At 39.5% G+C, this 17,446-nt stretch overlaps 1 protein-coding gene across 4 annotated transcripts in view; it reads right to left on the bottom strand.

The window, feature by feature from the left end:
* LOC105085967 (EGF-like and EMI domain-containing protein 1) overlaps positions 1–17,446 on the bottom strand; it is a 423,143-nt gene that overhangs the window by 43,984 nt on the left and 361,713 nt on the right. For all 4 annotated transcript variants that reach the window (XM_064492592.1, XM_064492589.1, XM_031450749.2 and 1 more), the window contains one exon: positions 1,238–1,360. In XM_064492592.1, coding sequence (XP_064348662.1) covers positions 1,238–1,360 — 123 coding nt within the window. The remainder of the gene's footprint in view (positions 1–1,237; positions 1,361–17,446) is intronic.

Genomic DNA, 17,446 nt, shown 5'->3' with positions numbered 1-17,446 from the left:
GGGATTTCATAAACATGCACGTGCTGCTGTCCCACTGCGGGTGCCTGCTGTGGATGTAGTCATTATGATATCAAGTTCCCGGGAAACCACAGTATGACCTGTATCTCTGCCCTCACTCAACATGGAAAAGTCCTTTTTTGCTCTCAGAACCTCCATTTCCTCATATCAAAATCAGACCTACAACTAGGACATCTTTACCTGTTTCCCCTGACCTTCTCTCATGTCCTATAAGACATGTTAAGAAAAAGAAAGAGGAAGCATATGTTACAGAATTGGGTGAAATTGGCTGATTTCTATTCCAAGTTTCATAATTACAGAACACTTACAAAATACTAATAATTTGAGTAGATGGACAAGTTAACAATCCCTATGTAAATTAAACCAGCAATTAAATTGTGATATATAAGGAGCTACTCTTTCAATATAATAGATATTTTTAAAAGGGACCTGAAGATGAAATCAGAATGTGCTTGTGTCATCGGAGGATCTCATTCAATGAAAAAAACACACTTTTATGTAAATTGCTTCAGTTAAAACAAAAAAGAACATTCATAAATCACGCAGGAAGCATAATATTTTAAGGTATTCTGTGTCTTCTTCCTGTGTACATACTCATATTAGGAAATTTATAAAATTCAGAAACATTCAAAGACTTAAAATAATAGTTCTACTGCCTAAAACTGATATCTAAGAATATTTTGATATACAATAAGTATATCAAATAAGAGTAACCTCAGATTTAGTGTGTGTAGTTTTAACTATTCTTGAGCAACCGGAAAATCCTTAGTATATAATCTGTTACAATTTTTGCTGTTACAGTGAGTCCAGTTCTGAGTCTGGTTTGAACTGAGTGAACATTGCAGCTCGTGACTGTAACAGCCCAGCTTCCTCTCTTCAGTGTGGCTAGGTGTTAAACTTACCGTATATATGCAATAATTAACAAATGTATACTGAACTGCATATGGCAGAAATGATACGCTATGGAAACAGTCACACATCTGGAGATTGAAGTTTTGCTTGTGAATGTTAATTTCTGTATTTCCTACCCCATCTTTTTTGTCTTGTACTCTCTTTTAATAGCAAAATATCTTTTTTATTCTAAGAGATAGAATTGTACTTGAAAACCGTCAGCTTCTAGAGAGATTTTTATAACAGAAAAACCTTTTCTTCCTGCCCCTACATGGGCAGGTCGATTTTCATTGAAAACGACGTCAAGCTGGTTCTAATATTTACTCACTTATGCAGGTGCGTCCATCAGCATGGAGTCTGTATCCTGTATCACATTCACAGTGGAAGGTGCCCAGAGTGTTAATACAGCGCTGCTGGCAGCCTCCATTCACCACAGCACATTCATTGACATCTAGAGGAGGAAGACAGATGGCCAGGATTACAATGTCATTCCAATGTCAGCTTCAGAGAAGTAGCACAGTATTTCTTTGATACACAGTATGTGTTAGATTGTACAAAGGCGCTGTCTCTGTGGCCACAAATCTTTGCTTGTTTGATCCATTTTACTCTACAGTATAAACAAGAAAATGTAGATAGAAACTTTATTGAGCTTTTTAAAGCCCAGCAAAATTGAGCATAGGGATTGCTTCACAATTTTCTCTTCTTCACGTCCTGATTAATTAGACAGATCCGAGATACAGCTCCTTCCTTAGGGAAGGAAACCTGGAGGGGAGAATTAAAATGAGCTACTCTATCTGGAGCAGCACATAGTAGATAAACATCTATTATTGGTCTGAGGCTGCTGAATAAAGTCAGTAACAGAGTTAAGACCTTGACTTTCCTTGTGTATTATGGTGGATGTCAGGGCAGAGATAGATAAATTCAAATAAAACCATGGTTTGGAGTTCTTAAAAAGACATCAATACATTTGCCCCATTGACTCAGATTCTTCCTTATCACTCAGGATTCCGTTTTCTGAAATACTTAGCATGTGTATGTGTGAGGTAACTTTAACTTAGAAAGTATGAAAAGAGGTCAAGACTCACGGTCACCTATGTCTTATGATCAGTCAGTCATAAAGTCAATCATATTACACTCATCTACCATTAGGAAAGGGAAATCCGTTTCTCTCTCAGAACCTATACTTCCTTGTACTCTGTACAATCAATACCTAAATATCTAAACCCATAACAGGAAGATATCCACACACATACAGAAAGCTTTTCATATGACTGGTGATTTTAAGGCTTTTAAATTTTCTTGTTTGGAGAATTTTTTTACCCAAAATCTGTTTTTTGATATGTCAAAGAAAAAAATCAAGCAGAGAGGTCAAGACTTAGTGTGGGGAAGCACATGTCTCATGCAGAGGATGTCCCTGACTTCCCATGCCCCCAGTTCCAAGTATTCTGTCAAAGAATGTTGGGCATAAACATTCTTAAAACAAAACAAAACAAAATTATCATAATAGATCATTAGCTTTATAGTGAGTGAGATTTAATTCCACAGGGCAAGATCCTTACTTGGGAAGACATCAACATTGAGAAGGAAGATTATTCCAGTGTCTTATCATAGGACCTCTTTATGCTGAAATCATAAGGAATGTTTTGTACTGCAGTAAAAATGAGTTTTCTTTTCATTGGCACTAGTTTTTGTTATAAAAAAGAAGAAAAAATGGCTGTCTGGTCAGGTCTGGGGGTGATGAGCACCAAGGGACCTTCTTTCCAAACATAAAGAACATAAATCACAAAATTAGTACCACGTTTTAAAATGACTAGTTTACTATATTATAGGCATTTTACACAGTCTAGTATTCTCCTTCTAAACTTAGATATTCTGGAGTAATTGCTGATGTTTTTAAAGGAATCTTATTTTAGCGATAAGAAATACTGACTTTTTGAAGTATTAGAATTTTTATTGAATTCTGAGTCTGTGATAAACAAACTGCTACATTTTTCCATATAAACTAATATTAAATCAGAATTCTCCATTTGCTACCAGTACTTTGTGCAGGGCTTTAATATTTATGCTAGCTAAATTTTTATCTTTCTAGCTTTAGGGTATTATTCCACAGGGTTGAGATATAATTTTGAATCTGTCAAGCCCTGAATTAGATATCCTTCTCAGGTCTTTTCCTTTAAACATACTAATCAAACTCTTAATTCCCAAGAGTCATAGTTTTATCAACGTAACAATCAACACACCAATATTTGCCATCATTTGGAGTTATTATAATATATCACATATATGTGTTTAAATACCCTAAAATGTCTTAAAGAGTGTGCACAGATAAAACGATTACTTGTGAAGAGGGAAGGAAGGTACCTAGACTGGGTGGGTGGAGTGTGGTATGTGCTTGTGGAGGTGCTGGACAAGAGACTTCATTCATCTCCATACTGTTCTGATTTTTCACAAGAATGTTGTTCAGGTAATACTTGTGTATTAAAAGTAATTTTAAAGAAAGACAGACAATAAGAGCTCCTCCTTTTGCCCCTACCCATCAAGCTTCAATAATTTTCTGACAAAAGAAACCAAGTGACTGTAAAAAAGAAAAATCATTGAGTTCATTCCAACGACAAGAGTGGACATTGATTTTAAGGATGAGACTTCTTTCAGTATGTTTTCAGCGTGTTCATAGTCTTAATCTGGCCCAGAACTATAATTAAAGTACCATAACATATTAGAAACATACACACACACACACACACACACACACACACACACACACACACACACAAGCAAAAGCGAAACAAATTTCCTCTGTGCTTTGAGTCAGATGGCCTTGGGGAAAATATCTTAGTGTTGACACTTACTAGCCTGTCGTCTTGCCTCTCTGAGACTCAGTATCATCATCTGTAAGAAGGGATAATAATGGCTGTCATATGTACTATGCCATGACTTCTGTTTTCCTTTCCTATTCATGTGTACGATTTTGGAATAGATTGCTAATGCTTGAGATTATGTGTAGAAATTAAACAGGTAACTGTACTCCACTAAACAGTGGCGCTAACACTACAAGACCGTAAAATGAGAGCACATGACAGAAGCACTGAGCAACACAGGAATTCAGGAAATGGAAAATACACTTGGGCTACAGTGAAAAGGGGACATTTGAGGTAAAAATTGAGAACTGAGTGCACGGAAAAGAGGGTGGCTAACTCAAAAGTGCAGTAGTTTAAACATGCAGTGTCTGAGATTCAGCATTTAGACCTGTCAGGTTGCAAAATGAGGTTGGCAAAAGAAAGTAGAGAAACAAACCTAAAATCTTCTTTTAATTAATTTGGATGGCAAAGTGTTCCTCTTCTTGATTTACAATACAATACACTTCTGGGCAGGCTGAGACATAATAGGCTGTGTTCACACAGTAGCTAAGCCAACGTATTAACAGGTAAAAAAAAATCAATCATTTATAGAGTGGCACTAAATGCAAAGTAATTGGTTTGACTTTCTCCTTTCTTGTCCTTTCAGAATACACTGAATTTACTGATTGCTTGGGCACTGGGTAACCAACAGTTCTCAAATCTGGCCGCACGTTAGAATCGCTTGGTGAGTGTTTAGACATACCCATGCCTTGGTCCTCCCTTTAAAAAAGTCTGATCTAATAGGTCTAGAGTAAGAACTGAGAATCAAACATTTTAAAGGCACCTTTCATGATTCCAATGTGTAGTCAGAGTTCAGATCCCCTGATGTATTAATGCTTTAATCACCTAGATATCTTGTTATAATGTACATGCTAATTCATTAGATCTGGTGCTGAAGGAACTAACAGATCCAAGGCATTTCTGAAGCTGCTGGTCTGGGGACCCTACTCTGAGTAGTGAGAGTGTAGATCATCCTCTGTTCAACTGTAAATGCCACACACATCACGAATGTCATGATTTGGCTCAGCTTTTCAGCTGTTCAGCCAAAGCAAAGCAATTCAGCCTAAATAGATGATAAACCAATACTCTGACCAAGACAGTGTGTTTATACTTACATACATGTATTAAATTATTTATCAAAAATCTCTGAAAATAAACCACCAATATTTCCCATAGTATTTGCTTAATAATAGTTAATAATTTTAAGACAATTTTAGCATTATGTGTTATGAGAAACAACTTTCTTCTGTAAAACACGAAGGACACTTTAGTTCTTTTCTGATGGAATACCTCTGATATAGGATAAAACTGGGTTAAATTGCCATGATATTAGACACCCACACTGAAGGTGTCACAAGTGATTTTCTTTTCCATCAAGATTCTGCCCAACAGAGTTAAAAACTACAAATGTCAATATTGCATTAAAATGTTATTATCAAGTATACTTCATTTGAAGAAACCATTTCTCCAAAATTTTTCTCAGTTCTGTCTTCACGTTAGGTGCTTACAGAAAGCCCTGCCCTTAGAATTGGAGTCTCCAGGACACTGCTGGGAATAATGATAAAGTGATTAGAATTTTTTCAGCATTATCACTGTGATATGGACCAAGGATTTGATGATTTTTATACTGTAAAAGAATGTTAAAAAGAATCAACTATATCTGCTATTCTTCAGTTTTAATGTTCTATCTCTAAATATTTCTGCTGTATTTATCCCTAAAACTATTTCCCTAGACGGTTACAGAATATAATAGCTTAAAGGAATTCACATTATTATCAAATGTATTTTGCACATAAAAGCTCCCCAAGACAACAATCATCCACTTTTGTTTCCAAACAACCAAGATTGTTTCATGTTATTTTTCTTAAAAGTGTGCAGCCAGAGTTAAGATAAATTATTCTTCCATTTGCCTTTTAATATGCTGTTCTCAGAAACCCATTGATTGGAAATAAGTGTTTCTAGGTTGCTTTATGTTAAGGATTGCATTGTATCAAAGTGTTAGCTTTAGAGGAAATATGAAAGGCTGTGTTGAAGATTCCACTAGATTTTCCATGTGGCTTTATTTTCACACTGCTCTACTCTGCTTTCACTCTGATACACCATAGCTTATCAAAACGGCTGATTTTTCACTTGTAAGTCTGTAGTTCCTGATTGAATGGACTTCTTAAGGTCAAGGATCCTGCTATATCAAGCATTTTCTGGCATAGAGTTGATACCCCATATATGTTCTACAAACAGATGAATGAATGTGTAGTTCAAGAGTCGGCCATGCCATTCAGTCTCCGTATCCCCCCACGTTTATCAGTGGGATTTCTTAGGATTGGGCTCTACTCCACCTGCTCTCTTTTCACTCTTGATGTTTATTTTTGACCCTTCACAAGTTGCTTTAAAAAGTCCAGGACACAGAATACTTCTTCATTTGCTAATGAACAAATTCAAACTGTGTCTAGAATGACTATCCATGAGTTGTTTGTTTGAGATTCATCCATTTTTATTCTTCCCTAATACTCAATAACCCTCAGGTTTTCCTTTGGGGGATTTTCTCCCTTTCATTTTAGAGAAGCCATGCCAATTATGTGGGATTAACGAATACCACTTCTGTCTCAGATCTGAGGTGGGCTCTACTTGACATAATCCTACCTCTATTTGCCACAGTGTTTGGACCCGGTAATTTCTTCATTAGCACATGGCTCTCTCAGGAATGAATGAACCAGTTCAGATGTGATCCAATCAGCATGACGCTCAACATACAGGTTGTGAACCCTGGGACATGGAGACCCTCTTGTTCTGGAAATTGTAATGTGTGGATGTGAGCCTTTCTGCAGTAGACATTTTGCTCCCATGAATGAAGATACAGTAAAGATAAAGTCAGCAAACAAGAAAAAGCTGAAAGACTCACAGAGAACAGGAGATAGAGCCCTGACTGAACTAGGCCTGAAGTCCTCCCTACCTCTGACCTTCTCAGTTAAGTGATTCAACCCCCTCCCTTTTATTGTTTAAGCATTTTAAGCCCCATGGTTCTATTGCTTATAAAAGAAATCATCCTAACTGACGCATGCATACTGTAAAGCAGGTGTGCAGGAGGAAGTTACCAAGTGCAGCTCAATCTCAACACACACTTTCCAAAAGTAGACTTATTGTCCTCTAATTAGTAGCATGTTTTAATCTATATTTCATCAAGGCTTGGGGCAAGTCATGTAGTTCTTCCTTATAGTACTATTGGAGCAATTACATTTCATCAAGATTCTGATGCATTTGGAGAGTTGTCTCAATTTTGGTTCATTTTTCATTACAAATATTAAGGGCTATCAAACTGCCTGTGCAAAGTTGTGACACATCTGATAGTGCCAGACAGGTTGAAGGAGGCTTCTTGCACGGTTTCCTCACAGTTCCTCTGGGAGTGGCCCTTCCTTAGCTTTTTCCCCAACCATTCACCTCTGCTTTCTCCATTTGCTCCTTTTTTGGTAGCTACAACCTCAGTTAGCTTGATGCTCAGAACCAAAATAGTAGTAAGTGAATTAACATTGGTAACTTTGCAGATACTATGGTTTCCCTACCCTTTGGTCTTGCTATAGCTTTTTTTTTTTTTTTTTTAATGTTATTGGTTTTCTAGCCCAGACATTCACCCAGCAATAAAGGTGGCCTTTCTCAGCAAAAACCATCCAGTTCACAAAGAGGCAAACAAGTACTAGGGAGAAACAAAGCTCAAAAGACTTGTTATCATGCACTGAGGATGGGAGAGTACATGCTTTTGAAGACAATGAAGTTGATCTGGTCTGTATAGTTATTTAAGGCAAAAAGATTATGCTAAAGATGTGGCTAGGGCCTGATCATGGGGGGCCTTTTCTGCCCTACTAAGGAATCATGGCTTTACTTATGGACCATGGGCATCAATAGTGTGAAGAACAGATTAGAGAAGTGGGAGACTGAAACAAGGGAGGCCAAGTAATAACTATTGCCAAAATCCAGATGAAAGATGATAGGGCCTTGACCCAAGCCAGCAACAGTGGAAATAGAGAGATGTGGGCAGATATAAAAGAGATAAAGGAGAGAAAATCAAAACGACTTGGTTATGAACTGTATGTGATGGAGAAGAAAGAGCCAAGGTCCACTGACTTGAACAATTAGACGGATGGCTGTGGCATTCACCAAAATGGCACAGAAGAGGGAATATCTGATACTAGAAGAGTAGCTTTGTTTTGGACATCGTGGTTTGATGGGCAAGTGAGATGGCAAGTTAAGGTTATATCATAGGCAACTGAATACATGGACTAAAATCAGGAGGAAAATGTGGGCTGATTTTTCAGCTACCATCTGTCTACCCGCACGTGCCTAAACTTGGGAGTCATCCTTGATACTTTCCTCTCTTTCACCCATATTTGACCTAATATCAGATTGTACTATATCCAGCTTATCTCCTAAAACATCTCAAATCTGTCCATTTCTCATGTCCACTGACACCACTCTAATCCAAACTAAAGCCCCCTCCACATCACCTTTGGGTCCTCCAATATCTTCATGCTGCACCACAATAATGTTTCCAAACCAAAAATGTGATCATGTCAACCACTCCCTCACTCCTGCCTCAGTTTCGTACCCTCCAATCCCTTCCCATCGCTCTTATGATCAAGCTGAACGCCAACACTATCTGCAGACCCCTGTGTGGTCTGGTCTCTGCTTCTTTCTCCAATTCTATCCTGCTCTTCTTCTCCTCTTTCTGTGGTTTAGCAACACTGACCTTCTTTAAGTTCTTTGAATACTTTGTATTCCCTTTTATTTCCTCCTCGCCTCCTTTACTTAGTGAGTATGTTTGCTCTTGTAGATGTCCACCACTGCCTCATGGAGGCCTGCATTTCTCCTTCACCCTAGGTCAGAGTTTGTGTTTTACTTTCTTAGGACTAGCTTCCTTCCCTTTGGATTCATTAACTCGCCTGTAGTTGTAGATACAAATGTGTGATTATTTGATTGAGATCTGTGTTCGCATTAAAGACTAAGTCCCATGAGACCAGGAATCCTGTTGGTTTTACTCACAACAGTAATCCCAGTGTTTGGTACATGGAAGATGCCCTTTAAGTGTCTGTTAAATAAGTAAATAGAAAGGTACAGAGTACTGGGACTCTCCATATACACAGTAATTCAAGCCACAAGAGTGGACAGTATCATTAAGCAAAAATACGTAGATAAAGAAGAGAAAGGAGGTTAACAGAGGACCTTAAGAATATCAACATTTAACACAGGCTGAGGCAGAATATACACATCTGACCAAGAAGACCTTCCAGAGAAGAAGGGGGAAAACTGAGAGAGTCTGACATCTTGGAAGCCAGTGGAGGGGGAGTTTCAAGAAGGAAAAAGTGGTCAACACAGGGATGTCAAATAGGAACTAGAAAGTGCCCACTGGATTTAGCGATAAGAACTTCACTGATGACACTGATGAGGAGGAGGACACTAATAATAACAAGGCACCTAACATTACTGAACAGGAGCAGTGTGCCCGGCACTGCTCTGAACTCTTAACATATGTTAACACATTTAACACCCAAAACAGCCCTGTGAAGTAGATACTACTATTACTCTGACCTGCAGAGGACGAAGCTGAGACATAGAAAGGTGCTTCAATAGAGTAGCTGAGATTGATCCCAGATTGCAGTGTGTTGGGTTGAAGAAGAAGAGGGAGACAAAGAAAGGGAGCAGAAAGTTAAGACAGGTATTTTAATAAGTTTGACTATTGAGAAGAGGAGGTTAGCTGGACAGGAGAGTATGGTAGAGAGAGAGGGTTTCAAGGTGGAGGAGACTTGCAGTTTAAATGTTGATGGGAAGAGACCAAAAGAGAGTGTTGATTTAAAAAATGTAAAAGAGAGAGGGAATTCTCAAATTAGTGAAAATCTCAAATCACATTAGTGCATTCCAAGAGAAAGTATATGCTGGAAGAAATAATCCACCATGGGCCCTGAGCACCTTTATATATATTTTTGCCTGATCACTATTTACTCAAGCTATTTTTCAGGGCTGTGTTTGCACAAAGAGAAGAGTTAACATCTCCCCCGAGAAAATGAACTGGCTTGTTTCCACTAACTCTAAAAGGGGTGGATTCCCCGAGTGCAGTGTTTCCCTTGTATAATGCAATCAACCGCATGTGTACGCATCCATAACAAGCCCATTGTGTCATGGCTATGGGATCTGGGGGGACATGGGGAATTGACACGAACCAATGAAGCTCTGGCTACTGCTTTTGCCAGGAGTAATAAAGTCCTTTGTATCTGACCCAGGAGTCTCATGTATTCTGCCATCATCCATGAAACAGTCCCAGGCTAACTGGTTAGTGTAAAAGTAGAGTAGACTCTGAGACCCTGCACAGTTCTTGATAGTATACGAAACAGGAGTCATACACATAATCAGCTAACACTCTGGGTTAGAGAGCATGTCCACTGCAGAGCAGGAGGACCTGAGGAGCCACAGAGATGGTCCCGGTTTCTCCTTGTTTCACTTATGCCCGATGATTGCTGCAGCCTTGAAATGATGAATAAAGCATGATACTGGATAGATCTCTATCTTCCTGGGCCTGATTTGATGATCTGATCCTTTGTGTTAGCTCAGGAAGGTGGAAGGAAATGACGTCATGCTAGTGTGCCTTCATGATATTTTAAAGAACAGTGAGGGCCTGACTTGATGATCTGATCCTTTGTGTTAGCTCAGGAAGGTGGAAGGAAATGACGTCATGCTAGTGTGCCTTCATGATATTTTAAAGAACAGTGAGAACAACCCAGGGAACCAACAATTTTGCTACAGCATTAGCTCCTTGAGGGCAGAGATCGTATGTGTTTTGCTTATCACTGTGTTTCTAGCACTTAAGTCAGAGCCTGGCCCATAATATATGCACAATAAATATTTGTTGAAAAGGTGGAAAAATGCATGGATGAGTAATGGATAGATTAATCTGCAGAAGAAGAGGGCTCAGCAAAAAAGCCTGAGAAAGACGAGTAGCAGAAGGCAGACAGTGTAGAATCCTGGTACCCAAGGGGGAGAGTCTTTTTCAAAGGGAGTGAACAACAAAATCAATTCTGCTGTAAATCAAATAAAATGAGGACTGAAAACAATCTGGTAGATTGGGAAATTATAAAATCTTTTGGCTACAGTGCAAAATGTGGATAGCAAGTTAGCCTTTGGGGACGACTATTTCTTTTAAAATTTTTCCCAAGCCCAGAATAACCTATTCTTTCTTCTTATTGAAAACAGAGCTTCCAAGGTCAGGCTTTCTTGGATCTTTTATATTGCTGCTTCATTTATAACATGACCCAATATCATCCCTGAGGAACACAGGGTGACAAGGCTCTGGTACACTGTGATACAATATTGTCATCACAGGCTCTCTATCTGAGGGAGCAGCAAGCAATGAAAATAAAGCATGTACACAGAGCTTACCACAAACATCAACTTGACATACACTTAATGATATGCAAAACCATTTCTGTAGTTCATAGTACTGGGCACAAATGGCAAAGGAAGGCGAGTGAGCCAGTAAAACTGAGCTGAACAAAAATTCATAGTTTCTTTTTTTTTTTTTTTTTGAGGGGGGAGGTGATTAGGTTTTTTTTCTTTTTAATTTTATCTTTTTAATGGAGGTACTGGGGATCAAACCCAGGACCTTGTGCATGCTAGGTATGCACTCTTACCACTGAGCCATACCCTCTTCACATCATAGTTTATTATTCTTAGTTAAATTTTCTCTACATTCAGTTCGACTCACAGTCCAAATACACTGATTCTCTTCCAGTTTTCAAGAAAAAGCCAAACCCTCTGTAGGCTCTGAGAGCTAGGGATAATACTTCCAGGAGTGGAGAAGCATTCACCCTGGGCATTTGGTTAGAGAAAAAGAAACCTTTAGCCAAACTCACAGGTCACACTCTAAAAGAATGAATGGTATGATCCTCTGAGAGATTTTAATCTTTTGGACAGTGACTGGCTCTGTGTCTCCTCTTTTGCTTGGGGTCTAACATAACTCTAGCATTTAGATGGTGCTGCGTAAGTGTTTCCTAAACAAATGGTGAATGGAGACACATTGAGAGAGGGAGAAGAAGGGTCACAGGAGAGGGAGGGCCAACACAGGGCTTGGAAATTAGAGGCAGGCAATGAATAGTGGTTGGCTGACTGCCTGCCTGATTGAGATAACTAAGTTGGTCTAGAAATTATGAAGACCCTTGAATACCTAACTCTAAGAGTCTCAAATGGGGGGTGGGGGCGCACCTGGAGCTCGGGATACTTTAGAGGTCACTGCTTGAAAGGTGAATCTTTTCCCAGGTGCTGGGATACAAAGGGACAGAATACACACTGGGGTTCCATTGATGGATGGATGGATGGATGGATGGGTGGATGGATAGATAGGTAGGTAGATAGATGAGACACAGATGGATGATAGATGGGGAGCTTTTCTTTCCATTGATTTTATGAGTGAATGTGAAAACACTGCTGGGAAAGTGAACGTGATGCTAGCATTCTCACCTCAGGGTGGATTTTGATTAAATTTATCCCCACGTATCAGTTTCAAGGAAAGAGTAAAATCTCTCAATGGTAGTGAGAGAAGGAGAAATACACAAGTTGGGGCCGCCAGCAAAGAAACTAGGACAGTAGCCGATGTGGGACCTTGGACACTCTAGGTCACTGGGCATCTGGGGGGAGCAGGGTGAGGATCCAGAACCTGGGAATTAAGACTCAGAAAAGGAGCTCAGGAACCAGCCTCTCCTTTCTACTACCCCTGATTAACCCCATCCCCTTTTAATCAACTTCCTCTCTACATCACAACCTCAACAGTCAATTTTATAACATCCAAAAACCTCACAATTCACACCATGAATAGGAGTTTGATAGAAACCAAGTGATAAATTGATATTATGATTTTAGGGGGTTGTAGATGATTTTATCTGCACAAACCTTTTTTCTCTTCTCTTCTGCCTGATTACAGAGCTCCTTTCTTGTGGGTTGGGGCAGAGTGAGGGCTGTTGCCACCCATCTGTCCTGTCCCATGACCATCACCAAACTGTAGGGGGGCACAGGAACCCGGCTGAGACAACCTGAGAATTCTATCTCCCTAACCACACTTAGATCAAGGAAGGGCATGTGACCCAGATGAAACAATCTCACCACGGACTTTTGCTCAAGCTGCATACTAGGAAGAAGCACTACCTTTTCCATATAATGCTTAAAATTGCTCTCTATATTATAAAAGCTTGAGTTTGTTTGAATATAGTTAAATTGTGTGCCATTCCTAATGCCACCTTTATTTCTTTTCTAGTAAAAGTTTTTATTAAAATGCTAGGAAGAACTTATTTAGCCATTTGTAGAATTTGAAAGGACCTTAAAAGATAAACTAGTCCCAACTCCTACACACTGTAGGAGTCTCTTCTTTAAAATTTTTAACAAACGGCTATTCATATCCTGATTAAACACTTCCCACTGCAGAGAGCTCGTGGTTTTACCCTTTTTATGTCTTCTTCCTCCTCCTGTTTTTTCTTCTCCTCCCCTTTGTCTTTTTGTATTTATGTAACAACCACATACAAAATACTTGGGAGAAAAAATTCAATAATGATGCATTTTTTCATCAGAGAAAGCTATTTTAAAACATAAAAATTATATACAAAACAGTACAAATATAACAACACAACATTTTGCTACTTAATTAGCAAAATTGTGACCTTTACTTTGCACTTTATTGATCTCAAGAATAAACATTTTATGTCTGTTTGTAAGTTTTACTTCTTTGGGGGGAAGATATATTTTCATGTTTTTTCATCCATTAGTAAATCACATCTCTGTAACTTTGTAAAGTTTCTCTGTAACTTTCCTTGTCTGATGTTTACCCAAACAGGTACCATTTGTCACAAAGTATCACACACTAAAAACAGAATCTTTTTTTTTTTTTTCAGTTTTTTTTTCCTCTTTGCCAACAGCTTTCAACCAAACTTCCAAGAAAATCAATTTAATTTAAAGTGCACCTCTAGACTATCCAGGATTTAAGCATTTAATTAGAAATCCATTAAAATAATTGTATTCCCTTTTAATGTAGTCACTTAACCTGTAGTTAAATGTGACTTCTATTATTATAAAATAGCTCATATATAATCTGATGTTACATTGCTTAAAATTATCTCAGAAATATTAGTACTTGTAAATTAAGTAGAAATGTGCTGAATTTAAACCCTGAAGTTCCTGTTCACAAAAATTGGTTCGCTGATTACATTTAAAAGCCCCACCTGGAACAAAACAATATTCCCTTTTCTCATTTTCTTTCTTTAATCACAGCCAAATAAGCTGGAACTGGGTGAGTATAATTTAAGGATCTTCCTTCTTAAAATTTAAGAATCATCTAAAGAGCCTTTTTTTCCCCTAGAATTTATTTCCTAGGGAATTACCTATTGATGACTTAAAATATTGTGTATATACAAAGAGTAATATTAAACATAAAAATAAAAGTTAGGTGGTCCATGACTGGCCTTTCTCTAGACCAAAGCTTTGAACCTTTTCATTTTCTGCATGTTTCAACACCACAGGACCTAGACTATTTCCCTCTCTGACTCCACACCATTATTTACTTATTAATCATTCCTCCTGACTACTTCCCTCGCCTTCCACTGTGGCTCCAGACCCTCACCTAACAATTCCTCATTCCCTAGAGACTTCCTGTTCTTCTTTCCACTCAGCCAGGATATCCCTTCCCTGACCCATCCCATCCCACGATAATGTGTCAGATCCGAACGACACGACCATCCACAAGGGGCCGAATTACTCATGAGGCAAAGTCGTAGGACCCATGATACTTAGGTTGAAAAAGTATTTTAATGTAAAATATATCATTCAATCATAAAATATACCTTAGAATTTTTTTTTTATGACTGAAAGGGTCCATTAAGGTAAAAATGCCTTGGGTCTATGAATATCATAATATGATGTTACCATCTACTCTGCTTGCCCTCCAAAGACACCAACCAGGGCTAGCATTCCTGAGGGAACTCTCACAAACAGTTCAGCTCATGTCAATGCCCTGTTGAAGTCTACAGTGAATATTCTGAGCTTTTATATGACACACACGTGCACACACACACACACACACACACTCAGAGGCAGCTTTATGGGCATGTGACAAATACAATGGCAGAGGTCACTGGGCTCAGAAGGGCCCAGTGTTTGGGGTTTAATGTTCTATGTTCACCATTTTGAAATATCTAATACAGTGTTTGTGTTTTGGAAGCGAAGTCAGGTGGGACAACGGAGCACAAGCCAGGGACTTGGACCCTCAACTCACCCATCTTTCCATCTCCTACCACCTCCCCTTCACTCTGGAATGGTTCTGCCAGGCTGCCCACCATTTCCTTCCCTACCTGTACCCACTGACCACTGATGCTTTCTCCTGCCCCCACCCCTCTGTGAGTGCCTGAGCACGGGTTGGGAGAGGGTCAGAGCTGGGTGAGCAATCCCTGTGACTTCTTGGCAAGTTACAGTAGCAGGTGGCCACACTCCAGACTGGCAACAACATAGCACATTTGGAGGGCGACTTTGCAGGGCTGAGCCTCCCACCTAGCCTTGAACAAGTACTGAGCATGTCCAAGCAAAGAGGACCCTTAGGGTTTGCCCATCTATTGTGGGGAGGGGTGTTGGCTGGTAGGAAGAAGAGAATAACTTTGCAGCCAGCAGCCAGGGCACTGTGCCGGTGCTCAGGCACGCATGTGCTGAGTTGCAAGGAGGGACTACTTGGCCCCTGTAAGCATCTGCACTTCCCCAGGTAACCACATGCCCCAGGCCCAAGGAGCACAATAATAAGTAAAAAAAAAAACATCAGGACAAGATGAGAGAGAAATTACGTTAAAAAATAGAAGTCTTATATTTTAGTACCTATAATAACACTTTTGTTTTACTTTTTGAAAAAAACAACACATTTTCATTTTTGCACTGGACCTTGGGACTTATGTAAGTCACCCTGCACACACTTCTCAGGTTCCAAGAGCTGCTCCCCTTTGATCACATTGTGGACCCCGAGCAAGCTGATGAGAACCCTTTTGATGTTCCTTCTTCCATCACAAAACGCCTCCTGCTTCCACTTCCCTTGCTCTTCTTTTTATGGGCTCTAAGGTCAATCTGTCTGCACAATGCCCTCGATCTGATTCCATCTTCGTCCTTTAGACTTCATAACATCAGTTATTGCCTTAACTCTCCCTCTCTCCCTTAGTCATTTTTCCCTGGGTCTTCCGTGTTCCAATCCCTCCCTCACTGTTCTGCTGCTGCTGCTCCAATTCTAAAAGCCAATGGTCCAACAATCACTGTCTCTGCCTCACTGACATCCTCTGGCAGCTTAGCCATCTCCCTCACCCCATTGCTAAAACTGCCTGATCAAAGCTTACCTGAGATTGTCCCAGAGTCACAGACCTGGTGCTTTGGACCTTACTGTAGATGTCGATAGTACTGACAACCTCCTTCCCTCCTCGGTTCTCTCTCCTAGCTTGGATTGGCTAACCTGGCACTTCAGTAATCCTCTCTCACTTTCCTGAATATTTCTTCCCAGTCCTGGGTATTTTCTATACTCCATCCTATTACTCACCAAATGGACGTTTAACAGGATGCCCCGTAAAGATCTTAACATATCTGCAGTTGGAATATTCCATATTCTGGGCCCACAAGTAATGTGCGCTTTTCACGGTAGAGACTGAAACTCTCCATTGGGATTAATGCCTCTTTCCTAAAAGAGATTTCTTCGGTGTATGTACTCTTTTATTTAAAAAGTCCTTCAGGAATCTCAAAATCAATGAGGTAACTCAAATGCAGATACTTCAGACTGAGATGTCACATGTTCAGTTTAGTCATGTAAGTTAGCTATATTGGCAGAGCTGTACTTCTGCTACAACATTAAAAAGTTATCCCTTATGCAGGAGAGTTTTATGACCAGACGTCTGAAAGTTATTAGCATACTGGTAATTTCTAAAATGTTCAGTGTGTCCCTAATGCCTACAGGATGGGCTGTAAACTCCTGACATCTGACTCCAGGTCAGCTCTTTTTGAGCTATGACCCTCCTTTCTCAACTTACATCCCATTACTTTGCTTTAGGTACTCAAGGTTCTTACGAAACTGAGTCACTGAGTATAGCAGTAGCTTTTTGCTAACTCCAGGTCCTGGCTCATTCCAATCCATGCATCAAGAGTGATCTCTGCATTTCCCACTGGCCAATATGCTACCATCCATCAGGGTCCAGCTGAAATTCCTCATCTTTCATAAAGCCTTCCTGGGTTCCTCCAACTGGAAATGACTTACTTGCCAGGAAAACTCCTACAGCATGTTTTCTGTCCTTCCCTCTTACAAACACTCTAGCTTTTACAGTTATTTGTAAATACTTTTTTATTCTCCTCCATTCAACTATAAGCTCACTAGGGGTAGAAAACATGGATAATTATTTTCTTATAGTTATCATTTGTCATAATCAATTATAAAGCAAGTTGAAATTCATTTAATTACTGTGACGTCAGTAAAAAACATATTATAAGCCCCTTGCGAGAGAGACATGGAAACTGAAGCCGAGGTAAGTTCAGTACTTTGGCCGAGGTCAGACAGCATCTAAATGTCAAAGCCAGGAGGCAAACCCATAGTTTCTGCTGCTCAGTCT

Source organism: Camelus dromedarius, chromosome 2 (genome assembly GCF_036321535.1).
Source record: "Camelus dromedarius isolate mCamDro1 chromosome 2, mCamDro1.pat, whole genome shotgun sequence".
Taxonomy (NCBI): Eukaryota; Metazoa; Chordata; class Mammalia; order Artiodactyla; family Camelidae; genus Camelus; species Camelus dromedarius.
This window is presented reverse-complemented; position numbering and strand designations above follow the sequence as displayed.